Genomic DNA, 27,272 nt, shown 5'->3' with positions numbered 1-27,272 from the left:
AGATGAAAATTGGAAATAAAATCAGAGAACATCTTCAAACTTTGTTTTTTTAAAGCCAATTTTATTGGGGGGGTCTCCCTTTCAGAGAAAACAAACCAAACAAATTCAGAGCACTCGTCTTCTTTGTCACCCTCAAATACACCCACCATTTGAAAATGCAATTGCAATATGTTCATATAAAGCAAGCTCAGCATGCAAATGAAATCAATCTTTTCACATTCAACTAGCCCATCCCACAAGTCCCATTCCCTTGCTGTGTCTACTTAGACACTTTCCCCTGTTCTACGTATATGATGTTCCAACTCTAGAGAATGAGAAGCATTGATGGTTGGTGAAATTAGTGCTATTTTGGCTGGTGGCCGGAGAAGACGACAGCATCCTTGCCATTCCTCTCCGCATTTCCACTCCAGGAGCATCCGTTGCAATGGAGAAGGTGTCATATACATAGACATCAGGGTTAGGCAGATACTGAGAAATGTGCATTTTCAATCCCCTTCCAGACCTCCCTGCAGGGAAAGGGTTTTCGCTGAGGTCCCATCATGCAGGGAAGACGAGTGGCTTGTTAGCCCAGGGCTAGCAAAATGCAATTTTTGGCTTGATTAGATAATGAAATGCAGAAGCTGGGTCCATGATTTCTGTGCTTGGGGAGGTATACAGGCTGCGCCTCGAAAGAATCACTCATCCTTGCAGAATGGATAGTGCTTATGGTGGCCCAACCTGGGAAAGAATGGGGACATTAGTAAATTGCTGGGAAAGCCATGGATCTCGCATGCCAATGTTTTGCTTCTGAGAGTATAAAGAGTCCCAAAATGCATATCTATGTCTAGCCAGATGGGATGGGAGAAACTGGAAAACATCAGCTTCCAAAAAAAGGAGGGCGGAGGAGAAAGAATGGTTTACAGGTGCATCTCAGGCTGCATCTGCACTGCAGAAAGAATGCAGCTTGACACCACTTTTTACTGCCTTGGCTCAATGCTATGCAATCCTGGGATCTGTAGTTTTGTGACATATTTAGCCTCCTCTGTCAGAGAGCTCTGTGGCCACAGCAAACTACAAATGCCAGGACTCCATGGATTAGAGTCATGGCAGTTAAAGCAGCATCAAACTGCATCTTGGAAGCTAAGCAAAACTCAGCATTGCATAACACTGAGCCATGGCAGTTAAGGTGGTGCTAGATTGGGTTATTTCTGCAGTGCGGATCCAGCCTAGGAGAATTTCAAGCCCTGCAATTACATTGATGTGCCTCTCTTCCAGGCCTAGCTGGGCTTGTCCTAGCACCATGTTGTGCTCTATATAGCACCCATCAAAAAGCATCACGCAGTTGCCACATGGCTGCCTATTCCCCCTTGCTGTGCTCTTCTGCATGCATCACGTACCCCAAGAGGTCCCAGGGAACAGCGCGCGCTCCGTAGTGAAGGGATGCCAGCTTTTTCATCTCTTCATCGGTCAGGGAGAAATCAAAAATCTACAAATAAGAAAAAAAGGAAAGTCATAGTCAGAATCTTAGAACCTTGCAAAGCTTTCCTATAGGAGGAATCAGTATTGGAGAGGGAAACCAAACCAAAATAAATCCACTGACTTCTGTGAGCAGGGATAGGTTTTTTAAATGAAGGTACCCCCTCAAAGATATGGACTGCATAAACTCAAGACCTCAACCTTGCCTTGCTTGGAAATCACTGTCAATAACTATAAAAAAGATATAATAATTTATATCTATATACAAAATATGGAACGGATTCTCTGCCCCGTTGGCCTGGGAAGCCTCCAGCTGCCACTGTTTTAAGCATCCTCCTTCTGAACTGTGGGCCTTGGAAAGAGAGAAGTCAGCCAAGCTTCCAGTCCATAACATCTTCAGAATGGGAAAACATGACCCAAAGGGTTTTAAAAGGTTCTGTCTTACCTTTGTATTCTCAATGATGTGTTCAGGTGTTTGGCTCTTTGGAATAGTGACAATGCCACTCTGAATATTGAAGCGGAGCAGAATCTGCGAAAACACCATAGAATCATAGAACCATAGAGTTGGAAGGGACACCAAAGGGCTGTCTAGCCCACCCACCCCACCTGCGCAAGAATCCACTGCGGACGCAACCTTTGGCCTGTACGCACCTGAGCAGGGGTTTTCCCATGCTTCTTGGCGATCTCCTTCACCACAGGGTCCTCCATGCCGTTTTTAGGACCTGGCTTGCTGCAGAGAAAAGGGTTTTTCAGAAGCTTGCTAACTAAGATAATTCCACTACATTTTTTCAAAACCCAAATTAACACAGTTTTAGTTGGTTCAATTGACCAGGTTGAGCTGTAGGTTATTTTGGTTTCACAGTTACTCCACCAGAGACTGACTAAAGAGGAAAAACCATCATGCATAAGCCCTGGTGCTAATGGACTGCAACTCACAGCATCCCTCACCACTGGCTGCATTGGCCAGGGCTGCTGGGAGTTGCAGTCCAAAGGCATCTGGAGGGTGCATGACTCCTACCATTGGCCTATCCACTGAACAGCAACTCCTCTCTTTATGAATAGCTTCTTGGGCAATGGTTTCTTCTTGGCTGCGCAATAGTAGCCATGTGGCTACCAGCTATAGCTCTGCCTCTTCGACCCAAAGAGCCACCAGACCAACTCTGAAGTGGGTATAATGCATTACTGGACTTTTGGAGAAGAAGCCAGCTTCCCCTTCTTTCTTCCTCTGCAAAAATGCCCATCACAAATACAGTCAGCCCTCCTCATTTGCAGTTTTGACTTTTGATTATTGATGGATTTGGTAATATGTTCTCTCTAGGAGTCTCTAACACTTTCAGTGCAGCTCTGCCAGAGGATGACCATAGAATCATGATGAAGGACCTAGAGAAAACACTTCTCTAGGCACTTGTAAGTCTGGAGGACCTAGAGATACTTAGATAGGTGTTCTCTCAGGTTAAAAAAAAGTGTGGTCGTTGTGTTTTTTCCACTTTCATGAGGGTCCTGTGCCCCTCACCCCAGCGAATGTGGAGGGCAAACTGTGGTCAAAAGTCCAAGCACTTGGGTGGTCCTCAGGCCCAAGCCTCTAGAAGTCCACCCTCCCCGGGTCCAAAAACTGACCCCTTGGGCTTTGGGTCAGTGTGGCCACAGTTGATGGGACATGATATTCCACCAGCATCAAAGAAGGGTCCTGGCCAAAGAGTGGAGACTTACAAAGGAGTCTGGGGCGACGTCAGAGGGCTGTATCCGATGAAAACCAACCCTTTCTCCTTGACAAAAGGAACCAGCTTGCTCTGGGTTTGGTAGACGTGACGCTCTGCCTGCGGAGGAAAGGAAGATAAAGCATCAGAGAGACGAAATAGTAGGTTTCACAATCCCTTTGCCCTGCAATGGGGTTTTGAACCCAGGGCCAGTGTTGTTACCACTGGACATTCTCTCCCATCAAAGTTACATTTGTCCATCCTGATGGCAGAATGGGAAAAAGATCCAGGCCTGGAGGACATACCTGGAGGACGTCCGGCTTAATTCTTGAATGAGTGAGCAGCCTCTCCAGCTGGTGAGTGTTGAAGTTGGCCACTCCGATGCTCCTTGTCAGGCCTTCGTCCACCATCTTCTCCATCCCCTGCGCGAGAAAGAACCCAAAGCTACATTAATTCTGCAGTGTAGATGCAATTTTAGATGGAGAAGGAGAAAGAGATGCAGTAGATAAAAGCTGTTTCCCCTCTTGTCACTTTGAAAGCAAAGTATAACCTTCCCCTTTTTCAAACTGGACTCTGGTCCCAGAACGTCTGGGGTCCCATCTTACCTTCCAGGTGTCCAAATAATCCACGTCACTCATGACAACTTTCCCATCCTTCTGTGGAAGGAGATCTCCTTTGACATTCTGCAGGGAAGAGAAAGAGGCACCGTGGACAATGGGACATGGCAAGTTTGCTTTGCATCCCTCCCTTGCCCTCCAAGGGCTTCCGTCCTGACCTCCGGCCCGTTTTACCTTGATGCCCATCGGAGAGTGCATGAGGTACAGATCCAGATAATCCAGCTGCAGCAGTTTCAGGGTGTCCAGGAGAGCAGGCTTCACATCCTCTGGCTCATGGAAACTGTTCCACAGCTGCCAAGAGGGAAAAAGAAAAGTTCACATTATTCATGACAGCCGTCTTCAAGTATCAGAATGGATGTCCTCTAAAACCGGTACTATTCAAACCTTGGACCTCCAGATGTTTGGGACTTCAGCCATGCAGGCAGAGGCTGCTGGGAGCTGAAGTCCAAAACATTAAGACCAAAGTGTGAGAAGCACTGTTTGAGAAGTTGGAGTAAGTTTGTTTTCTGCTGCTCCAGAGGACAAGACAAGATCCCAAATTCAACTTAAGGAAGAAGATCCTGATGCTCTTTGACACTGAGAAAGTGGGATAGATAGCTTCAGGGGATGGTTGATTCTCCTTCTTTGGAGAGCCACTTTTTCTCTCCCATGTTTTCCCAAAGATGCCTCTCACCTTGCTAACAATGAAGAGGTCCTCTCTCTTGACCAGGCCTTTTTTGAAGACATTCTGGAGGCCCTCTCCGATCGCCCCTTCATTGTCATAGAAGAAAGCGCAGTCGATGTAGCGGTATCCGTGCTTCACGGCCACTTCGATGGCATGCTGGACAATTCCTGGAGGGGACTGGCGAGAGCAGCAGAGCCAAATTAATGTACTGAACATATTTTGGGAATATGAGGAGTTGGCAGGCCATTCATGAACCCAGGAGAGGTATTTTGGGGGCTGGATAGGTGGAATAGGCCACCAGAAAAACCCAAAGGCTGCATGGGGCATAAGGATTTTGGGATGACTCAATTGCAGAAGAAGAAAGGATGCATTCCCCAGCACTGATGCCATGGGGATGGATGGCAGGAAGCAATGCCCAGGGCTTGCCCTTGCAAGTTTAGGCACAGGAAGGATGCCAGGAGGGCCCTTGTCAGGTGCCAGCCTCCTCTTTCTCTCCCCAGAGAGCTGTTGGGGCTTTAGAAGCTGTCAGAGAGTTCCCTGCCAAAGGTTTAATCTGCTGTCATCTCCCTTTCTCTCTCGGTCCACTGAACCTGGCAAGAAGCAAACAGGCGGAGGGCTTTGTGAACCCAGAATCCGCCAGAGAGAACAAATAATGCCATGGCAATGTTTGATGCACAAACACTGTGTCACTCTGCTCAAATGAGAAGGCTGCCAAGCTTCCCAGGCAGGCCTTTGCCTTTGGCACCATCAGGAAGAAAGAAGGGTTTCCCTATCATTTATCCCCAATGCTGGTAACAACTTCTCTTGGTATGCATTCCTATGTGCCAGCCAAGCTCTGGATAACATCACAGAAGTTGCATGCCTTCCAGTCATTTTGGTGACCCTAAGGTGACTATATTATGGGCTTTTCTAGGGCTGAGAGTGTGTGACTTGGCCAACATTGCCTCGTGGGTTTCCATCACTGAACAGAGGATTGAATCCTAATCTCCAGAGCCCTAGGCCTGTGTTCAAACCACTGTGCTATGCTGCCACAGAGGTAAGCCCCTCAAACCATCAAGAAGTTGGCAATCCTACGTGGTAAAAGTTTGGAAACCACAAGTTTGGAATCCATTAATAGCTGTTTTGAATCACTTCTGTTTGTTTGAGCTGGGAAGGCCAGGGATGGCTTGGTGCCAATGGAGTGGGAAGTCCATTCCAAATTTGTTTGGAACTTAAACTTAAACGTAAAACTAAACTTAAAAGAAGATGCGTAAGCTATTATGGAAGTAGATTCAGCATCGTGGATAACTCCCATAAAGGTACAGACAAAACCCCAGAGTGGACTCACTGGTCCACCAACATCAGAACCACCAGCTTTGACTCAGAGAACCACAATAATAAGACCTTTCAGCCCAACATTATTTATCCTATAAGCTCTTATTTATTCCAACCCCCCCCCCCCCCCGCTCCACATTTGTTTAACTGAGCTTTACATTGGGTGCATAAGCAGAATACAGTATAAGTAAAAGTATATTTGCACTAAACTTTTGTTACTTTTTCATACCAGTTCAGTTGCCAAGCCTAGGAATCCTGGCACTTTTAGCCCTTGTTTAGTTTTAGTTGAGCTCTACTCTCAGTGCTTCTGAACCAGTCTGAGAAAGGCAGAGACTGAGGATTAAATCAGCTCCATGTTACAATGCAGACAGGCACTTAGGGACTTTGGGAACTATAGTTCAGAAAAGGGGAGTGGAGCATGGCTTCCCAGCCTTTGGTCCGCCAGTTTGTTTTGGACATCTTTCCACATCTTTCATGGTGTCTGAAACTTCTGGAAGTCAATGCCCAAAACAAGAGGAAGGCTGCAAGTTGAGAACAACTGGAGTAGAGTTTTTGAGCAGAGAATTAAAAGTTCTTCAGGAAACTGCAAATCCCAGAAGCTAAAAGTGGAACCAACTACATAGTACTGAGATACACTGGCTTTAGACGTTTAGTAGTAGTCCTAAGACCTCTCTTCTTGAGGTCTCATGCCTCCCTGGCTCTGTTTCTTTGTGGAGGAGGAATGATTAAGTCAATTGTGTGGCTGTGTCCTTAGCTGACTTCTCCTTCTCTAAACAAGCCCTAAACAGATCCAACTTGGAATCAGTGGAGAAAACAACATGCAACCGATCCTTGTGCCGAAAAGCTGGTTCCTGTTCTGTGGGCCAACTCTGTGCTGCTCCATTCATATCTTGTGGGGCTGGGATGGGGTTTAGCTGGCAGAAGGGCCTGGCAAGGCTTTTGCAGAAGGCTGGCCTCTGTTTTTGCTGAGATTTGGGGCTCGATAAAGCCCCCAAAGCGGCAAACGCTGCCAGCCCTTGCAGAACAATAAAGTATTGACTCGAAGGGTTGGTTGGACAAGTGACCTCTCTTGCGGCCCAGATGCCTTCAAGGCAAGGGATACGCCATTCCGGAGGGCGGTTGGCGCAGCCAAAGGCGATGCATGACACGGAGGTCTTGCTCCGTAAACACCTGGACATGTCAAACTGCAAGCAATTCTGCACTGAAATGGAAACAAATATGGTCCCATCTGGGGAAATCTGGAGGGCGTAGATTTAAAGCAAAAGGTCTGAGCGAGAAAAAAGCAACCAGTGGAGGGGAGATTCCTGGGCTTCTCAAAGGCCTGACCGCCAGAAGAGGATTGTACAGCCCTCCAGATGATAACAACAACAATAACAACAACAATAATTGTTGGATTGCAGCACTCCTCTCCCATTGGCTGTGTTGTCAGGGGATGCTGGCTGTTGCAGTCCAACAACACCTGGAAGGCTGATTTACTCCTGGTTTGCAAAGTCCTTCATGGCGGGGCTGGCCTTTCTAAACATCTTGTGAAGGAGACTACACCCAGAACTTTGAAAACAAAAATGACTGGGTTACGATAAGACTATAAGAAATATAAGAAAACAATTTTGGGAATGATGATGATGAACTGGGAAGAAAGATGATGATAATTACATAGGAGAGAAGAAAAGAAGAAATTAGTTGAACAGCATAGGAATACCTGCTTTTAAAGAAATGGGGAAGAGATACTAATTTCACTAAAATGTGCAATTCTGCAAATAACAGATGCTCAAGGTCTGGAAACATCTGGAGAATTCATCAAACGTGTTTTGTGAATTTCAGCTATATTCCGTAATTGTCAAAGCCTTGCTTTGCGTGACTGCGGTGAGCTTCACCTGACGCATTGCACACTTTTTGTCCTGGATGCGTCTCCGCTTGATTAAATTCGTTACGGAGCGCTGAATTTCCCCCCCAACCCTTCCACATCTGGACTTGTTTTAAGTTAATTTGGGGCTTGGCCTCAGGAAGGATTGTTTAGAAGCCATGTCAGTCAAGGGAAATTAAGTGGAATTTAATCACGGAGCCCAGCCAACAGCCGCCATCTTGAAAGGGAAACAAGCCACCATTTTCTAGCATATGTATGAAGTCTGCCGCGGCGCAAACCGTTGCTGGATATCATGACATTTTCAAAGTTGTTTTTTAAAATGGCCCTTAGCATATCTGATATTTCAAAACTGAATAAAGTGACTTGTTCCCTTTATGGATCAAGTTCAGCTCAAATGCTCCAGCCCTGGAATAATAAATACGCTAAAGCATTCCAGGCTGGAAGAAAGGTGCAACTCATTAATACAAATGCAACTCATTAACATTGGGATGTTTGAAGCGTTTCCCAGCATGATCTAAAAGGAACACGTGAAAAACACTAAAAAGTACTCGGGGCAAAGACATACCTTGATGCAAAGAGTTTTAAAGATTAATATGCGATTGACTGTATTTTGCTTTTATGGAAGAACAACTGGAGGAATGATTGGAAAAGGACGATGGGAGAATAATCGCAGCAGCAAAAATGTCATATATTCAGATGGAAAGAGCGCAGCATTGCCCACTAAAAAAGAATGGTTTTTAAAAGTCAACAAGTTTGCAGAAACTGACAAATTAACTACTTTGATGAGAGAAAAATCTTTAATAACATTTTAAAAAGAGACTGGAAGCTCCTGACAGACGTTTCTTTGGTCGGTCGGGGGATGGAAATGAATTGATGATAGTTGGTTTTCAAAATTCAGAGAGATTTTAAGTGGAAGAAGGTTAAGAGTAGTTTACTGAGAGAGAGGTTGGGAATATGCTATATAAATGCATAACCTCAGAAGAGATTGTTGTGAGTCATCTTTGTATTTTCTTCTTCTTATTTTTCTTTATAGGGCTCTAACTCTTCTGCTCAATCAGTTCTAGAACATGGCCACAGAGCCCCCAAAACCCACAACAAAACTACAAATGGTGATGCTTGCTGAAATGTTGTAACTTCTTTGGAAACATGTCCCTGTGCTTCCTTTGTTATGTGCCCCCAATTTTTATCCTCGACCTATACAAGGGTCATGTCCAAATCAATAGTTTGGCCCCCAAACCTGCCCTCGACTTATACGTGAGGTTGGCTTATAGTCAAGTATCTATGGTAGTTACTGCTTGTCTCCATTGCCTCCATGGGAGCCCAGGCATCTGAGGCGGCATCTGGGCTCCACCCAAGAATGAATCCACAGCACATCAATACATCATGGAAGTGTTGTTGTGCACCATTGCCCTGCACTTTTGTCTCCACTTTTTGGTTTTTTTCTGAACAAGATAGGAAAATAAAAAGGGGAGGAAAGGGTTTTGCTAAGCAAACCATATCCTTTCCATGAACGCAGGCAGCAAGGGCCTCAGGGCAAGGCAGCGGCTGGAAAAGCAAGAGGATGATATGAACTGGAACCTTCTGGGGTTTGTCTGACTTTTCCAACAGTAACCCAAACCTCTGTTTGATGTGGAGACTTGGCATCCCATCCCAAAATGAAGACTGCCCACCCTATGCTCCGGTAAGGTCTTGGGGAAGGAGGAGGGGTACCTCTCTGTTTTCATCTCTGAAGCTGCCTCTGCACTTTTACATTGACTGTCATTGGGCAATGCTGGGGTTTGTACAGTCAGCCCTTCTTATACACGGATTTTTTATACAGACATTTAGCCTTCTCTGCCAGAGAGCTCTGGTGTCACAACAAACTACAAATCCCAGGATTCCATGGCAATTAAAGTGGTGGCAAACTGCATTATTTCTGCAGTGCAGACTCTCAGTCACAGCTATCTCCTTTAAAAATAACTTGCATAGAGCTGGCCCCAGAAGAGTTATAAAAATGAAGAAGTGAGGGGGAGGGTTAGGGAGATCAAAAGTGCCCCATCGGCTCATCCCTAGTCTGTGGTCACTGCCATGTCCGCTGTCTCCCCAAATTGCTTCCCCGCTCAGACTGTGTGTTGCGGCAGAATTTGAACCAAGGATCCCCTTTTATTTGAAAGTCTGCACAATCCCAATGCTCTGCCATCAAGTGGAAATGTATTCAGTTGGTCGAAATCCTGCCTGCATTGTCTTCCTATGGGAGGGGATTGGAGAGATGGCTTTTGCAGGTCCTTGCAGCCCAATGATTCTAGGTATCTTTCTTTTCAGTCTCAGGAGGCATGGAAGTATTACATTTCTCAAGGCTGCCCATTCGAATGGTATTGTTTTTCTTCCCCCCAAAATGTGGGCGCTAGAGAAAGGCACCAGCAAAGGATGTGGAAGTGTGAGTGGCAACCAGAAGCCTGCTGTTTCCCTTGTGTAACAACGGTTGCACCATCAACATAATGGTGCAAGAGGACAATTATAATATTAGGTCTTGCAATCTTAGCAAAACGAGTGTCAAGAGCTCCTGAATGGACCAACTGGAGCCAAGTCCTACAGAGACCAGGAATGTTCAGAGCCTGCATTGTAAATATAATGATCACTTTGCCACCCACACAATGAGATTTAAATTAGAGTGAAAAAGTGGACTAATAAAGCCCCAAAGAATACCCAGATTCTAGCCATTGTGGCAAGAACTCTGAAAAGAGAAGAAGTTTACCAGTCTCCAAAACAGCAGTCTTGCTGGTGAGTGATGCTGGTGTAACGGTGCCAGTCAAGGCAGATGGCTGGAGGGGAAAGGCCATGGGCACACTGACTATGGAAAGATGGATCGCCCCAGAGAAACTGGTTGCTCAGAGCTTGCAGGCTTTGTTTGCCTTCCCTTATGGCCATGCAACATTGAAAAGCATACAATTGCTGGTATGGTATTTCTACAGGACCCCAGCCATTGCTGGCTCCTGGGGCTGGGCACAGAAAAGACACGATGCCCCTGGGAAAGAGTGTTTTCTGAGACACATGGCAGAAGTTGGAGGCTGAGTTCCACCTGCAGTTCTTTGCAAGAGCCAATATGGAATCGTGGTTTGAATGTTGGACTACGTAGACCAGGTTTTCACCACTGGACTACGACTGGAGACCACCGCTCAGCCAGGAAACCCACTGGGTGACCTTGGGCAAGTCACATTCTCTCAGCTTCAGAAGAAGGTAAAGGCAAACCCATTCTGAACAACATTCAGGGGTAGCTGCGTTGGCCGTTTAACAAATGCAAACAAAAATCTATTAGTGATACTTCTAGTGGACAACCGAAATGCACAATAGACTTGTCGCAAACTTTTGAAGCCCCACAGGCTTCTGATGAAGAATCCCATGGAGCTTCGAAAGCTTGCAACTAGTCTATTGTGCATTTTGGTTGGCCAATAAAGGTATCACTGATGGATTTTTGTTTGTATCCATTCTGAACAAATCTGGCCAAGCAAACATCATGATAGGTTGACTTTAGGATCGCCATTAAGTCAGAAATGGCTTGAAGAGATATACTTCCGCCACCTCCAAGGTATATACTTCCACCACCTTGAAGATATATACTTCCACCACCTTCCTCACACCCAACCCATTCCTTTATTCTTCCGAAACATTGCTATGGATGCATTTCTAGCACGCTTGTCTCTCTAGCATCCCTGTCTGTCGCATCAAACGCAGAGTCCAAAGTGGGAGAAAGTCCTGACCACCAAGAGACGCCTTTGCATCTCATGCTCAGATTTCGACCATCCGTGCCACAGGAGGGAAAAAAGAACAGAGTATGTGAAAGAGAAGTGTGATCTGGAAAAGAAAAGGAGAAGAAAGCAAGAGTCTGCTGCTGCTGCCCTTCTGCTTACCAGCCAGGTGCCCAGGCCAAGCTGCGGGATCGTCTTCCCGGAGGGCATGGTCAGGAACGTGGTGGACGCCATCTCGGTTTTTCAGGAAAGCTTTGGAGCGAGTCTCTTCCAATCTGCAGCATTTTGCCTCTCCAAGCCCTGGGTTTTTATGCCCGATCCAGTGGGGCGGACCAGGGATCTGGGGATTAACTACACCCACATGCCGCCCGGTTATTGGCTAGATCTGAGGCCAATAAGAAGGCCTGTGAATCCAAAGAAAGAGAGGGATTTTCTTTCTTTTCTTTTTTTGAAATCAAATCAGTTGCCAAAACCCAGCGCCCAACCCTTCGAGGAACACAAAGCCTCATTTGAACTTTGTGCCATCTTCTCAATAGCTGGGCTGGTGGGGCGAGAATCCCACTTTTCACTGCGCCAGGATTTCCAAGAGAAACCTAAACTTTTCCTTTTTGAAAAAGGTAATGATGAGTGAGCGACGCAGTCATTTTTTCTCCGTTCCAAATTGTTCCAAGGAGTCTTTCCAAGTACATAGTATGAAAGCAATCAGAAGACCTCCACTAGAAAAACAAACATAATCTGGGCTTGGGGTGCGAGAGAGAGAGAGAGAGGTTTGCAAAGTCATGATGAGAGAAGGAGGAGGAAGGCGGAAAAGGCGGGTGGAAAGCCAGCTGGGATCAAAATACAAAGCGGATGATGTGAGCAACCTCTGAAATGTGTGTTCAGCCATCTTTAGCAAGCAAACTGAAAGCCCATTTTAGTCCTTCGCAAAGCCAGGGCTTTGTGTGCCTGCGGTTCTAGAGCAGCAGAGAGAAGCCGCAGCAAACAGGACAGTTTTCTTTCTCAAACAGGACTTTCTAGTATGCAAAGGTATCTTGCAGAACCTGGAAAATAAATGTGCGAAAGAAGTTGTAGCATAAACTTTCATAGACTTGGTCAGATTCCTCATTCTTTGACAGTGCATGCTACAACTTCTTCACTCACAACCCTAAATCTCAAAGGTGTGATAAGATCCCTTTGCCTACTGATATTCCAGACTCATATGGCACTGTCTTTGGACTTTCTAATCCTCGTCTATCTGTAAGTAAGGAAAAGCCCAAGATAACCTGAAAACAGAGCAATCCCCAGATTAGGCCTGGAGCACTTCTAGCACTAATGGCCATTGCTTTCCTTTTAAAATATAATTCATTTTGCTGGATAAGGGAATTACAAGACACCTTCTGTAGGGAGCATGGCCTTTGCCACTAGGCAGATGCATTCTTGGGTTCTTAATAGCATAAGGGCCAAGCATTTATAACTGTCCAGAGGCATAAAAGGATTATTTTGTGTGCAGTAGGTTGTGCTAGATACCGATTTATGTTGACCCTGTCATCGGGTTTTCTTGGCAAGATTTGTTGAGAGGGGTTTTCCCTTTGCCTTGGGAATCGATCCCTGTTATTCAGAGCCGTGTCCAACATTTAAACAATTAAGTCACATCCATGAATGACTGTCTCTCCTGCAACTATCCTGCTGTCCTTTGCAGCATGGAAGTTACATTCCACTTTAATTTCGATTTTGAGTGGTCAAGGATGGTTGCTGTGGGCAAGGAAATGTGAGCAGAGGAGACGAAGGGAGAGGGGACATTTCAGTTTGATTTCTTTTCAGTTCTCAAAGTAAAAGTAAGAAACTTTAAACTTTAACCTTTTTTTTTCTTCATGGGGAAAAAATTCCTTTGCCGAATGACCGCTTCCCTCCCATGTCTCATTCAAGAAGGACATAATGAATGTATAAAACACCTTGCATGCCATTTACATGACGCTGGCCATGGTTTCTGCAAAGCACTTGGACTGAATTTCCCATTAACACTGAATGGGGAATTCTAGACACTGAACTATGATGGAGGGGCAGAGGAAAGAGAAGTAATGAAGAGGGTGACGGCTGACGTATCTTTAAAACTGACTCTGTTCACAGCAAGGATCCACAGCCGGTGCCCCGGGGGTCATACCCCTTATCTCCATTGGGACCCCTTGCATTTTGGCAGCATCCTTCCTTGCACCTCCAGCATCACCGTGATTCAGCATCTGTTACTCCTGGCCCCGTCTTTCAACCCTTGTCTCTTGGGGGAAGGATTACATATAGAGAGCTAGAACTTTGTCTGGTGGGTGGAGGCGCGAAAGGGATCAGATTCTGCCCATACATTTATTTTTCTTTTCAGAACAAGAGCCAAGAAAGTGCTTCACTGAGATGGAGAGGCAACTGAAGTGATGATGGTTTGCGACAGCCTCCTTTGTTCCTACAGAACGTCAGTTGCATCCAAGAGAGAAGCGGCAGGTGAGACGCGGCCTCCGCTTTTGCTCCGACTTGCCTTTTAATAGGAGTCTCCCGTGGGTATGGGAAAAGAAGTTTCCACTAGGCTTCATGCCCCAGAAGATTAGCCGAATCAAAACCATGCTAACCCGCAGAATGCCTTTTACATGACTGGAGGCTTAGAAATCTGACAGATCTAGTTGACTCCCACATTTAAAGGGACAAAAAGACAATAAAAGGGGCTCTTCGTTCCCTTCTGTTCAGGGTGACCAGAGAGGTCTTCCTTTTCCAAGACCTGTTCTGCATTTCAACTTTCTGTCTGAGATGAATTCCTAGTCATGCTCCATTTTGTCTAGGAAGCATGGGTTTATATGAGAGTTTTTAGCTTTTGTTGGGTTTATATGAGAGTTTTAGCTTTTGTTTTGTAATGTCCTACATTTTCCTTGAATGCCCTACTTTAGAGCACCATGCCTTCCTTTGCAGTTATGAACTGAACTTAGAAGCTAAGCCTTGGTTAGTCCTTGGATGGGGAACCCCCAGAGAATCCCAAATACTGGGGGCTCTATTTCAGACGAAGGACAACTGGTAAAACTCTAGGAAATTCATGGAGGTCACCATAAGGCAACTTAGAGATACACATAGAAAGAAAGACACCCCTAAATACTTTAAAGGCCCCGGTTCCCACCTAATCTTACAAGCTAAGCAGGGTCAGCCCTGGTTAGCCCTTGGATGTGAAACCATCAATGAATCCCAGGTGCTTTGGGCTCTGTTTCAGAAGGAGGAATTGGCAAAACCACCTCTGAGGATTCCTTGCCTAAGAAAATCCTAGGAAATTCATGGGGTCACCATAAGTCAGCAGTCGACATGAAGGCACATATATATACACACACACAATGCTTTGCAAGGTCTAAATAACTTAAAGGCATCAGATCCTATCTGGTCATGGAAGCTAAGAAGAGTCAAACCTGCTTAGGACTTGGATAGGAGGCTGTCAATGAATGCCAAGTGCCATGGGCTGTATTTCACAGGAAAGAACTGGCAAAACTATATCTCAGTCCTCCTGTGAAATCCATGGGGTGGCCATAGGTTGACAGGTGACTTGAAGGCATGTTCATACCTACTCGGGGTACCTCCATTGCTCTGGCCCAGAGGTCCAATGTTCCTCCTACCACAAGGGCCCTTTCCTACAAGTGGGTTCCGCTTGTTCTTCAGTTGGTGGATGGTGCTATCACCAGAGTAAGGCCTGTCAGATCTTAGTCATGCTTTACTCATGTACCCCTTGACTTTCTGTTTATTCATTCTGCAAAGTTGCATGTGGGTGGGGAGAGGGATTAGGAGATATTAACTGCTGGCAAAGAAAGGCAGCTTTGCCAAACCAAGGAAAGTTAGGGAAAGGTGATGTGGGTTGGCCTCCAGGCCATCTCATATTAAATGATCTGCTGCGAAGCGTGTTGGGTGGACTACTTTAAAGAGAAAAACCTGGGGATTTAGGGTCCCCTAACTCCAAACAATGCTTTGCTCCCTGAATGTTGCTCTCTGAGGATCCCTTGCCTAAGAAAACCCCATGAAATTCATGGGGTCTCCAGAAGTCAACAGGTGACTTGAAGACATAGACACAGAGTATTCTCAGGACCCTCCGGCCAGTTTGGCCACTGACCACATTGGTTCAGGCAAAGACGTTGGCCCAAGAAGTAACTTTCCAGACTCTGTCTCTCACTTGACCTTCTGGTGCTACCTTACTTTGTTAAACGCTGTTATTACAGTCCCATTAACTAGGAGAAATCTGAACCCAGCCAGAGGCTGATGGGAACCCATTGTGCTTCTACACTGGATGGCTTTGCAGAGAGCAACTGCAGCAGCCGTCAGGTTTGAGCTTGCTTCTGCCTTATCCTGGGAGAGGCTGCTTTGTATGTATATATATACATATATGCCTTTAAGGGCCCCTTTGAATCCTTCTGAATGCCGAAACAATTGCCTCCAGAGTTGTCATCGTCTGGGAGGTACGCAAGCGTGTCAGATAACCGGGCCTCCGTCTCTCATTCCCTTGATAATAATCTTTCTGACATTGAGTGAAAAGTTGGGCTTAGTACATTTCTGGGTGTAACTCCATCTGGCGGCATTTTGCCAAGAGAGAAGGTAAACAGTGGGCATTTTGAAAAGGCTGGCCAATTCAAACATTCATGGTGGGGCATGGTCTATAGGGCTTTCTTTCTTCTCCGCCACAAAAGCTGTTGAGCTATTTGTTGCTTGTCCTGAGTGTGGGAAAGGGAGTCTGTAGCTAGCGCAGAGTGGAAATTGCCAATGTGTGCCTCTTGGAAAGCGCAAGGGACTCCATATCATTTTCTTAAGCAGAGCGTAGGGAACGTTGCATGCTCCAACTATAACTCCCAGAATCCCCCAACCAGCTTGGCTACCAGTACACCCAGATATCTACAGAATTTGCTATGGACAGAACTTGTTATGGCCTAAGGGTGCATCTACAATGCAGTTTGACACCCCTTTAACTGCCATGACTCCATCCCACAGAATCCTGGGATTGGTAGTTTGTTGCAGCACCAGAGAAGGCAAAAGACCCAGTGAAACTACAAATCCCAGGATGGAGCTACAGCACTTCAAGTGGGGGTCAAAACTGTATTATTTCTACAGTGTGTAGATGTCCCCTCTAGCTTTGACTAGAGCAGACCCATTGAATAAATGGGATTTCTATAAACATTGGTGGATGATTCAATGGGTCGACACTAGTCTGGATTAAGCAGTAGGACCCGGACTGATAAATCTGGATGACAGCTCCCAGAATCTGCAGCTGGTGTGCCGATAATCCAGACATGAGCATTCCCAAGCAAAGCCCTTGCAGAAAGATATCTGTGCTTGCAAGGATTGTTTGAAGAAAGCCATTGATCTAGACTACAGTTGTCTTGGGGACAATTGCCTTGGGCAGCATAAGCTGTTCCTATAGCCCAACATTGGGCAGCGGAGTAGGCGGTTGTTGTTGTGTGCATTAAAGTAATTTCAGACTTATGATGGCTCTAAGATGAACCTATCACAGGGTTCCTCCTAATAATAATCATCATCATAATAGGATCAAAAGGAGTGAGAAAAGCAAGAATTGCAGCTCAGTCAATCTTATATTGCTTTTGGCCAATGACCGTTGCAAAAACCAAAATGATACACACAACATTTCCATAAAATAAAATAAGTTTTACCAATTAGCAAAAATCTGTCATAAGCAGATACATGTAACATATATAACACAAATATATTAAAATTCACACCCAAACCCTTTTAACTAACATTATCCCTGTTACAAGGAGCAGCTATCTCTGCAAAGTCTTTCTTCCTGGTCTTTTTGGCAGCAAGGGCAAATAGGGCTACACACCAAGTCACATATTGATCTGTGTCCATTAGGAGATTGAGCACCTTTTCTTGGGACTTCGAAAATAATCTATTTCCAATTAAAGGTAAATAAAACGCTCCCGAGGGTCTTTATAAAATGGACAACAGATTAAGTGATATACCAGGTCCCCTGGATTGCAGCTTTTACTGTATTCTGTGTAACTCTTTTCCCCAAATCCAAACAGTTGGTTGTGCAAAAACATCATATGCTTAAACACACTTTCTGGCTGTTGCACATCCATGGTAACACATTGATAAGGACGTAAATGCTCTTGCTTCTAAATATCTTTCTAATCTAGGTACAAAGCTTCTTTTTCAACGAAATCCTGTTTTGCAAGCCTTTCTTGATAGCAAGAACAATGAAGAAACTGGCTGCATTTGAAAGATGAATGTGTTTTATCATGGCATAAGATTTTTGTTGACTTTAGCCCACTTTGTGCATCCTACAAATTTGATGGCAAGCCGCAAAAGAGTATGTCAAAGAAAACTCATTCCTTATTAAGCAGCTGCAAGATCATTTGTTGGTTTTGCTACAAGAAATTACATACCCTCCAACTTTTCATAGATGAGAACCGGGATGCCTGTGACAGAGTTACATCAGAGTTGTGACAAAAGTTGTGAATGAGAAAGAACACACAAACTAGGAAAGTCTGCAGTGGTTTGCTTTTGCCTGAACTTCATGGGAAAAGCAACAATCTGAGTCCTCCTTTTCCTCCTGTTGAAACCAATGCAAATTACTTTTTGTATTTTGTATTCAGTTTGCAAGAACTGGAATTAATCTGAGGACAAAAGGAGGAGGAGAGAAGAACTGGGGCATTTCAAATGTGGTTGAAAAAGTGGTCTGACAGAGAATCAATTGGGACTCTCCCTGCAACATCAGTTGGAGGGTCTAAGATTAAGAATGGGTTTTGGCACTCTCCTTGGTGTAAGTAATATAGATAGAAACCAATCCAGTGCTTTGAATGAGTGAGGATCTTGCTCAGAGCAATTTTTGTATAGTCAGCAAGGTCCAGCAATTTCATTTGCAGTTGCTTCCCTTCAGCTGCAACTCTGAGCCCTTTGGAAAGAGGAATCATTTATGCAGGAAAGGCTTATGACCTTGTCAACATGACAGCTCTCCTCCAATGTCCTTGAATGGAGTGATGGAGGAAGAGGCAGGGGCCTCCAGAACTGTTTATAAGGATGAGTGGGTTTTTTTTTGGGGGGGGGGGGGGTGAGATCATCGCCAGGCAGCTTGTTATTCACTTTGCCCCTTTGCAGGTCCTTGCAGGAGAGAGCAAATTACTTTCCCCATCCATTGCCCTTGAAATATCCTTAAAGAGGAAGACTCTCTTAGGAGACAATGAAAGGCATGCTGTTAATGACATGCAAGGAATTAAAAGCTGCTCAGATTTGGTCCAGATGTCCAAGCTTAGCCCTGGCGGTCTATCAAACCGCTGGCTTTCTTTTTCTTTGAAGGACACCAGTCCATTTTGCATGGATCTAAAGGCCAGGAGAAGGTCTGCCGCAGAGCCTTACAATGCCCAGCTGTTTTCTATTCTATATGTAAAATTAGCCAAGAGAATGAAGGAAGGAGTGGAAAGGAAGAGAGGAACAGATGAGGACTGAATGCTAAAATGGGTTTATATGTGTGTGCTGTTTTTCATAGATGGATCTATGGGTCTAATCACTGGGTCAACCCTGGTTGGTACTTGGATGGGAAGCACCAGATCCCATCTGATCTTGGAAGCTGAGTGGGGTCAGCTCTGATTAGTCCTTGGATGGGAGACCACCAACGAATCCCAGCCACTGTTGGCTCTATTTCAGAGGAAAGAACTGGCAAAATAACCTCTGAGGATCCCTTGCCTAAAGAACCCTATAAAATTCATGGTTTCGCCAGAAATCAACAAGTGACTTGAAGGCACATGGACACAAATGCACACAGAGGGCTAAATACCCTACAGAAGTGGTTCTCAACCTTCCTAATGTCGCAGCCCTTTAATACAGTTCCTCATGTTGGAGTCTCGGTTCCTAAGACCATTGGAAATATGTGTTTTTCACCGGTGTTAGGTGACCCCTGTGAAAAGGTCAGTTGATCCCCAAAGAGGTCGCAACCCACAGGTTAAGAACTGCTGCCCTACAGGCACCAGATCCCATCTGATCTTGGGCACTAAGCTGAGCCAACCCTGGTTGGTACTTGGATGGGAGGCCACCAGCAAACCCTGGGTGCTGGAGGCTCTGTTTCAGAGGAATGAACAGGCAAAACCAACTATGCTTGCTTAAGAAAAACCTAAGAAATTCATGGTAGCTGAAAGTTGACAGGAGACTTGAAGGCGCACACACACACACACAGATACACACAAGATCCGGTGTCACTTGCTGACTCAGGCTTATGGGGCAGATGTTGTAACCCTGGTTGCCCCGTACCCTGAAGCCCTTCTGAAGAGGCTTGCCGTGTTCTCACCCGGTGGATGGCGGCCAGCCATGGGCATTAGTCACTCCTGGGCTCCTGCTTTGCCTTTCCAAACTGAGCCCATTGAGCTCTTTCCTTCTAGACCAAGAGAAGGCGCCTGGACGTTTTCTATTTCTCTAACCCAGTGCTACTCAAAGTAGTGCTCCATGCTTCCATACTCCATTGCCTTCTTTGGAGGCTGAGAGAATGTGACTTCTCCAAAGCCATCTAGCTGGTTTCCAAGGCTGAGCAGTGATTAGGACCCTGCTCTCCCCGAGTCCTAAGTCCAATGCTCAAAGCACTACTGAGTGCTGGTTCTGTTCAGTTGTCTGTCTGCAGCCATGGATTCAAGCATTCACAGCTTGAAAATATTCTAAAAATATACAAATTCCAACAGCAAACCTTGATTTTTGCCATTTAAATAAGGGACAAATTTTACTAGACTATAGCATCAAATAGGATTTGAGCATCCATAGATTTTGGTATCCATATGGAGTCCTGGAACCAAACCCCAGTGGATACCAACGGCCCATTGCATCTACATTTGCTAAGCTAATTAGGCATCCTCCAAATCAGTGACTTGTGGAAACGGTCTGGGTTCCTAGTGGGAAAGAATGGGCCACGATCACCTCCTAGCGGCCAGATTCCAACGATTGTAGAAATCTGCTGAATTTTGCAAGGAAGGAGCAATCCTTGGCATGAATAAACTCTGGAAGCAGGTACAGATTCCATGACTATTGTCCCCCGGTATCTATAGGCGGAAAGTAGGATGAGGTATTTCTTTGTTTGTCCCTCCTTCCTTCCTTCCTTCCCTCCATCCCTTCTATCTGATCAGATGGCATCCATCCATAATAAGAGTCGATGAACTTATTGTGGCCTCCTTTTTCTATTTCTGTTAGCTGTCTCTCCTGGGTTGTTTCACCAGCAGCTCCTGAGAGGCCACTTCGCCATCCATTAGTCTCCGGAAACGGACCGGTTTGTGATGGCCAGAGATATATTTTCCACCACAGAGATGATTTATTAATGTGCCCTGAGCTTTTAATTCAATAAACTGCACAGACTTTCCTGCCAGGCTGCTACAGAGAGACCACTGGCTTTCTTCAATGTCTGGCTTCACAGATGGAGCTCAGGGACATAAGTAGATTAAGAGGAAGCCAACCAGGTTTCGGATCAGGATCGGAGAAGGCACCACAGAAAGGCAGACGGTGGCTTCCATACCCATGGAGGAATCATGATCATGGCACAATTGCCACAATGGGAACAGTTACCCAATTCTGTTTTCCTGGGCAGCATATAAACTCTCAGCTAAAATTTAATCCAAATTATGCTTTGACTTTTCAAAGGTTCAAAAAGATAACCCAAGAATCCTGTCCACAGCTAAACCCTTCCCTTCACGTCACAAAACAATACAAGACCTTTCAGTGGGGTTTCTAATTTCCATTTTATTTGCCTTATAAACACCGTTTTTAAAAAGGTCTAAAAGCAGGTGTGTGTGTTTTTAAAGAAGGAAGTTAATCACAGGACACAATTGGGAATGTAGTTTCATGCGCCGATCACACCCCTTGACCCAATAAATAGCCTTTGAAATGTCTCCATGACCTCCTTGTCTTACATTCTGCTTGCGTTCTCTATGCACATACATACACACATAATACTAAGAAATGCTCTCTATTTAGTCATGCACAGAGCATTCTCTCTAATAGCACCTGGACTTTGGGACACGCAAATGAGTCAAGAACTTCCTTCTAGATACTTGCATTTATGTTTCACCTAAAATATTATTACAGGTGGTTTCTGCCAAAACTCCCCCCAAAAATGAAGAATTACAAATACATTAAGATAGGTCCCACCTAAACTAAGTCTAGGCATAGAATGTCCTCAAGGGAAGGTTTTCATTTTTAAAAAGGGGATGCTGTTGTTTTTATATGGAGAAACAGCCCAAAGGAGGGTTATGTACAATTTCTGACCTCCGCGACAAAATGAGTGACGGGCGAGTTTTACAAATGAGGATGAGCATCGCATGCACAAAACAGGGCACAACTCTGCACAGCTCAGATTGGGATACTACCCTTGTGCAACGGTATTTATTCCAGAATAGGGATTGTGACGGGGATGGTAGGAAATTGGGTTTGTTTCTTCTTTATCCTGGTTGATGTGCTATGCCTTTCCAGCATCACAACAGGTTTGGACATTATCAGTACATGCAGGCTTTCTTTGTGGGGCTGGGTGAGGGGACACAAAGTGTGCAAAAACTGCATCTACTGACTTTTTGTTTGCCACGTTGCCCTAGATTGGAGTAGAAGGACAGCAACTATGTCCAGTTGCAAACACAATTGATACAGATGAAGCCAATGTGATGCATTTGGGTAAGTGCATCAGTGATGGCATGGTTGGCTCTGCCTTTGCCCATCATCTCACCAGAGCTCTTCCCAAAGGCATGCCGCTGACCTGCAGGCAGCTACCAAAAGGGTGAGGCCAAAGGCCGTTTATGGCTTTTGCAAGGTCCTAGCTGGGCTGTGATTCTTCTATTCCTAAAGGACACATTGAGTAATTTGAGCCATTTCCTTCCTGCTTCAATAGTCTTTGAAAACTATACAGCTTTTGAAGACTTTTCAAAGTCTGGGACTGATTCCTTTTCATTCTGATAATGATTTTCTGGAAAAACTCACAAACAATCACTCCTGAGTAGATCTATATCTATTTATAACAGAATAAGCCCCCAAGAAAGCAGCGGGGCTTACCTCCAAGTAAAGACATTTTGGGTCACATTGGCATAGGGCAAAGATGTCCAAACATATGTCCATGTACCTTTAACCTTACAGATGCAATACACATTTAACTGAGAATGCATGTGCACTACATCTTGGTAGGGTTTGATACCGCTTTAACTGCTATGGCTCCTTTCTACAGAATCCTGGGATCGATAGGCCTAAATCCTGTTGCTAGTCCTAACTAGAGTAGATTAATTGAATACCTATATATTGACTCTACAAATCCCAGGATTCCACAGGATGCAGCCATGGCAGCTAAAGCAGGATCCAACTGCTATAAGAGTGTAGTGCAGAAACACCCGGCACACCCACAGACCTGCAATGTTTTATATAATTTTATCTTTTTAAAATGTGTTTTATTCTTTTAACAACTATCTGTTTTAATATTGTAATAATTTAATTCCTTTTTAATGTACTTCCCCCCACGTTTTTAATTGTACCGTTTTTGTAATGATGTGAAGCTGCTCTGAGAAGGGCAGGATACAATTAAATAAATAAATAAATAAATAACTATAATAATGTGCAGGTGAAGGATCTGTGGCATCTTTGCAGCCGATGGTGGTCGAATGTTTGTCTCTGCAGACTTGAAGGTGTTCCCCCCAAAACTGTCTGAAAAACTGAAAGCACCCCCCTCTTCCTCCTTGTGAAGAAATCCGAACATTGCAAGAAGCTCCCCCCGCGCTTAGTTTTTGGCCACGCTGGCATCTCACTTCTCATCTCCGGAGTCCTCCTCCTCCGCTTCCTTTGGGTTGTCCTCCATGTCCTCCTTCCTGGCGACAACTGTGCTCCTGGAGAACCCTTTCAGGCTGGAGAGAGGGCTTGAGGAGAAAGGGTAGCTAAACCCAAGGAAGCTGCTGCTGCTGCTGCTGCTGCCAACGTTGCTCAAGCGCGTCTCCTCTCCTTCCAGCAGTTTTCTATGGAGAGACCAAGAAAAGACAAAGCTGAAACACAACGGCAGACTTTCAAGTGTTTACCATAAATCAGCAGCAGCTCATGGCTTCCACGGCAGCGAGAGGAGATGAATGCGCTCTGAATTTTACACTGAATCCTAAAGGAGCTACCCAAAGTGTTGAAGATGTGTTCAGCCCCTTGGAGAACTACTCTGACGTTGCTATCCTATGGTTTGAACTTCTTCAGATAGCGAAGGGATTTTGTAGCACCTTTGAGACTAAGCGAAAGTCCATAAAGGTATCACTGTCTTGTGCCTTTTGGATGCTACTGCTACATGGCCAGCATGGCTACCCCTGGATATGAGCACAAGGCATCGTAACATTGGTCTACTTCTTCAGATGCATGGGGTGAATTGTTGCCCAGGGAGGACCTTTATAGTTAAACTGTATGACTAGTCATAGAAATGCAAAACGTAGGAATGGTGATGAGGTGACAAGTTCAATTTTAACTCTGGTTGTTGAGGAACAAAAGCAGGAGGAAGGATGTTGCCTAAGGTCAGAGTTGGGTTACCTTTTGTTAGGATGGCCAATGCGTTACAGGAGCGGAGTGTAAGAAGCAGGACCTTTACCTGTAAGCTGCTATTTCAATGTCCAGGGCCATCTTTACATTCAGGAGGTCTTGGTACTCCCTCAGGTGCCTCGCCATCTCTCCTTTGGTCGTCCTCAAGGCATTTTCCAGCTGACTGATGGTCTCCTGAAACATATTAGAAACATATCTGAATGGCTATATCATTAGATATCAAAGTCAGGGGCACCCATGCCACAGTATTATCCATTTCTATGGATGGTTGTGAAAGCTGGGCAGTGAAAAGAACTGATAAGAAGAGGGTGGTCTCATTTGAAATGTGCCGCTGGAGGAGAGTTCTGCGGATGTCATGGCCAGCCCAAAAGACACATTAAGAGGTCTGAAAGCAAATCAAGCCTGAACTCTCCCCAGAAGTCAAAATGTCTGACATGTTTTGGAGATATCATGAGATGATGGAACTCAGTCGTAAAGCTGATCATTTTAGGAAAAGTGGAGGTTAGAAGGGGAAAAAACGGAGATGGCACTAAAGATGGAGGGACTCTATCAAGGAGACCATGGCTGCCCTGCACTTGCAAGACCTGAGCAGGTTTGTAGATGATGTCTCTCCTTCATCAGGTGCTTAAGCCAACTTGGTGGCAAATGACAAGATTCTCTTTGGTCCCATTAATGTGTGTTAGGTTTGACCAAAAATAGGGAGAAGACAGGTCACTGTCCCAAGCAGCTAAGTGTCCAAATCAGGGGCAGGAATTATATGGGCCACAGGCTCCTAAGGTCATTTTGTGGTCCTATTCCCCACCTGGACTGCCCCACCCTTAATATTTTGGGAGCATCTGTTAAAAAGTGAAAACTGTTGTTCCTAGAAGCATTGAACTATGACTTTTGTGCCCAGGGTTTAAACTCCCACATGTCCATGAAAACCTAAAGATGAACCTTATCACAGGGTTTTCTTGGCAAGATCAATACAGAGGGTTTTCCCCCCCTTTGCCTTTCTCTGAGAGAAAGCGTGGGACTTGTCTAAGGTCGCTCACTGAGTTTACTTGGCTTAGTATGGATTTGAATTCTGGTCTCCAACAATCCAGTGGTAGATTAGGAGGAACATACTCCCTATGGCTGTTGCCTGGCCCTGAACTGAGTTAGCCCTATTCTGAATGGCCAAATAGGGCCTCCACTAGCCTCATTTGTGGGGAGGATTCTTTGCCATTTGGGATTCATGGCACCCTCCGCCCCATCCGTTCTCCTGCCATCTCTTTAGACGTTCCCACCTGCAGACCGTGAATCTCGCCGTTGCCCCTCTCCTCAGCCTCTTGCAGTTGCCTCTCCAGGGATTCGTTGGCGCTGCGAAGGGCCTCGATCTCGATGTTTCGGGCTTGCAGCTGGCGGCGATACTCCGAGATCTCCTCCTTGGCCTGGCGGATGCTGTCGCTGCTGCGGGCAGCCTCTTCTGTGAAGTTGGCAAACTTGGACTTGTACCACTCCTCGGCCGACTGCTGGTTGCGGGCAGAGAGGACCTCGTACTGCATGCGGATCTCCTTCAAGGCGGCGGTCAGGTCAGGCTTGCTGATGTCGATCTCCACAGGGACCTGGAGGGGAACGGTAAGGAAGACAGGACATATGTTGCTATTCCCAAAGATGTGGCACACGGGACCTTCAGAAAGCATCCTGAGGAACCGATTTGTAGGGAGGACAGGACCAACACGGGTGAGAATACAGCCAAAATCCTACATTAGGATTTGATATTTGACATGGACTAAAATCTAGGATGGGGTAACTAACTGGCTACCCTCCAACTGATATGGAAGCCCCCAGCTAAAACAAGGGGCTTCTTTTTGGAGATAAGCCAACACCTGCAATTGCATTGAAAAGATCAACTGTTAAAAGATAACAGCCAATACCCTTCAATAGGTTTTCAAAGCTGACATGCCCACATCAGCAAGATGTGTTGTATAACCCTTGTGTGGAATGGCAATGCTTTTGCTTGCTTGCTTCCAAACTGTTTCCCCCTCACTCTTCAGAAAATAGATGTGACATTTCATAGCTAGAAGGCACCAGCCATCAACACACATTTAAGAAAGGCTCTTCTAACCATCAACACACAACAAAGGGACAACCCTTATCTATGCAAAATCCAAAATATCTTCCTCTGCCCCCCATCTCTGTTTCTATCAAGTTCTATGAAATTCCAGCCAAACAGGAAAACCATACTGATGATGCTAAGAACTGTTTGACAGTGGAATGGACTGCCTCAAATTGCGGTGGACCCTTCCGCTCTGGAAATAAACAAAGGTAGGATGGACATCTTCCAGCAGTGCTTTATTCTTTGTCTTTCCTGCCTGGCAGGTTGGACTATAAACCCTACGGTCCCTTTCAACAAGGCCAGACGAAATCTAACTCAAGGGCATCATGTGCATTTTCTGCACATGTCGGTGGAGAGCCTTGACCTTACTGAGGCAGCTGAAGGACAGGACCATCTGAGCATCCCTTCTGCTCAGCTGCTTCAGAAAATCTGCAATGGTTGCAGTATTTACAATGGAGCTCAAGTCTACCAAATCTCATGCTCCCAACTTCCATGAATTTGAGGAAGGGGTCTGAGGTCTACCCATGCTTCTTTTTGGGGAGCCCCTTTCCCTTTCCCTCCCCTTCCCCGACCTGGGCCTGTTGGAGCTCTTGCTGGAGCTCTTCCATCTCCTGGCGATGGAGGTTCCTGAGGAAGGTGATCTCCTGGAGGAGGGCCTCCACCTTCTTCTCGAGCTCCATTCTCCGGAGGGTGTCTTGGTCTGCCTGCCGTCGGGCCTGGCGGAGCTGGTCCTGGGCCTCCTGGCTCCGTTGGACCTGGAGGGCCTCTTGCTGGCGGAGTCTCTGGAGGTCCCTGGCCATGCGCTGGCCCTCCAAGGCGGCCCGGTCCCCGTCCTGCCTCAAGGCCTCCAGGGCGGCCCTCAGCTCCCGCAGCTCCTGCTGGTAGAGGCCCTGGAGCCGGGAGGGCTCCGACAGCAGACGGCCCCGAAGGGCCCCAGCCTCGGCCTCCAGCTGCTGGTTCTGCTGCTCCAGGAGATGGACCTTCTCGATGTAGGAGGCAAAGCGGTCGTTCAGGCCCTGCAGCTGAGCCTTCTCCGATGCGCGAGAAGAAGAAGATGGAGATGATGGAGAAGGGCCAGACAAGAGGGCCTCCAGGTGGTCCACCGAGCTGCTTGGGGCAGGCAAGTGGCGGAAGGAGGAGCCCCCAAGGACCCCCCGGCGGAGGGAGGAGGAGGAGGAGGGAAAGGGGGGCAGCCTCGAGGGAGAACCCCCCAAGGCTCTCCGGCCCAAAGAGGAAGAGGAGGGGAAGAAGGGGTCCCGGTTGGAGGAACTCATGGTGGAAGAGGAGGAGGAGGAAGAGAAAGAAGAGGAGGAGGGGAAGAGTGAAGAAGAGGAGCAAAGAGAGGAAGA

The 27,272-nt window shown here is 45.9% G+C and overlaps 2 protein-coding genes across 2 annotated transcripts; both read right to left on the bottom strand.

Annotated features, from left to right (window-relative positions):
- Positions 1–61: 61 nt before the first annotated feature.
- LOC121932955 (1,5-anhydro-D-fructose reductase-like) lies at positions 62–11,714 on the bottom strand. Its single transcript, XM_042472095.1, has 10 exons — positions 11,499–11,714; positions 4,443–4,610; positions 3,944–4,060; positions 3,758–3,835; positions 3,458–3,574; positions 3,166–3,272; positions 2,107–2,185; positions 1,901–1,984; positions 1,377–1,465; positions 62–717 (listed from the first exon to the last, which is right to left on the bottom strand). Exons 1-10 carry the CDS (start codon positions 11,568–11,570, stop codon positions 675–677), a joined length of 954 nt encoding a protein of 317 aa, XP_042328029.1. The 5' UTR covers positions 11,571–11,714; the 3' UTR covers positions 62–674.
- Positions 11,715–21,005: 9,291 nt separating this feature from the next.
- LOC121932952 (low molecular weight neuronal intermediate filament-like) lies at positions 21,006–27,272 on the bottom strand. The gene is made up of 4 exons (XM_042472084.1): positions 26,496–27,272; positions 25,112–25,429; positions 23,893–24,017; positions 21,006–23,287 (listed from the first exon to the last, which is right to left on the bottom strand). The coding sequence occupies exons 1-4, from the start codon at positions 27,195–27,197 to the stop codon at positions 23,080–23,082; spliced, it is 1,353 nt and encodes a 450-aa protein (XP_042328018.1). The 5' UTR covers positions 27,198–27,272; the 3' UTR covers positions 21,006–23,079.

Source organism: Sceloporus undulatus, chromosome 6 (genome assembly GCF_019175285.1).
Source record: "Sceloporus undulatus isolate JIND9_A2432 ecotype Alabama chromosome 6, SceUnd_v1.1, whole genome shotgun sequence".
NCBI classification, from domain to species: Eukaryota; Metazoa; Chordata; class Lepidosauria; order Squamata; family Phrynosomatidae; genus Sceloporus; species Sceloporus undulatus.
Note: the sequence above shows the minus strand (reverse complement) of the source record. Positions and strands in the feature narration are given on the sequence as shown.

Coding starts and splice junctions, on each gene's coding strand:
- LOC121932952 (XM_042472084.1), bottom strand. CDS start 27,197: ATGAGTTCCTCCAACCGGGACCCCTTCTTCCCCTCCTCTTCCTCTTTG. Junction 25,430..26,495: donor AAGAGCTCCAACAGGCCCAG/GTCGGGGAAGGG, acceptor GTTCCCCTCCAG/GTCCCTGTGGAGATCGACAT. Junction 23,288..23,892: donor ATTGAAATAGCAGCTTACAG/GTAAAGGTCCTG, acceptor GTCTCTCCATAG/AAAACTGCTGGAAGGAGAGG.
- LOC121932955 (XM_042472095.1), bottom strand. CDS start 11,570: ATGGCGTCCACCACGTTCCTGACCATGCCCTCCGGGAAGACGATCCCG. Junction 4,611..11,498: donor TTGGCCTGGGCACCTGGCTG/GTAAGCAGAAGG, acceptor TGCTCTCGCCAG/TCCCCTCCAGGAATTGTCCA. Junction 1,466..1,900: donor ACATCATTGAGAATACAAAG/GTAAGACAGAAC, acceptor TCTTATTTGTAG/ATTTTTGATTTCTCCCTGAC.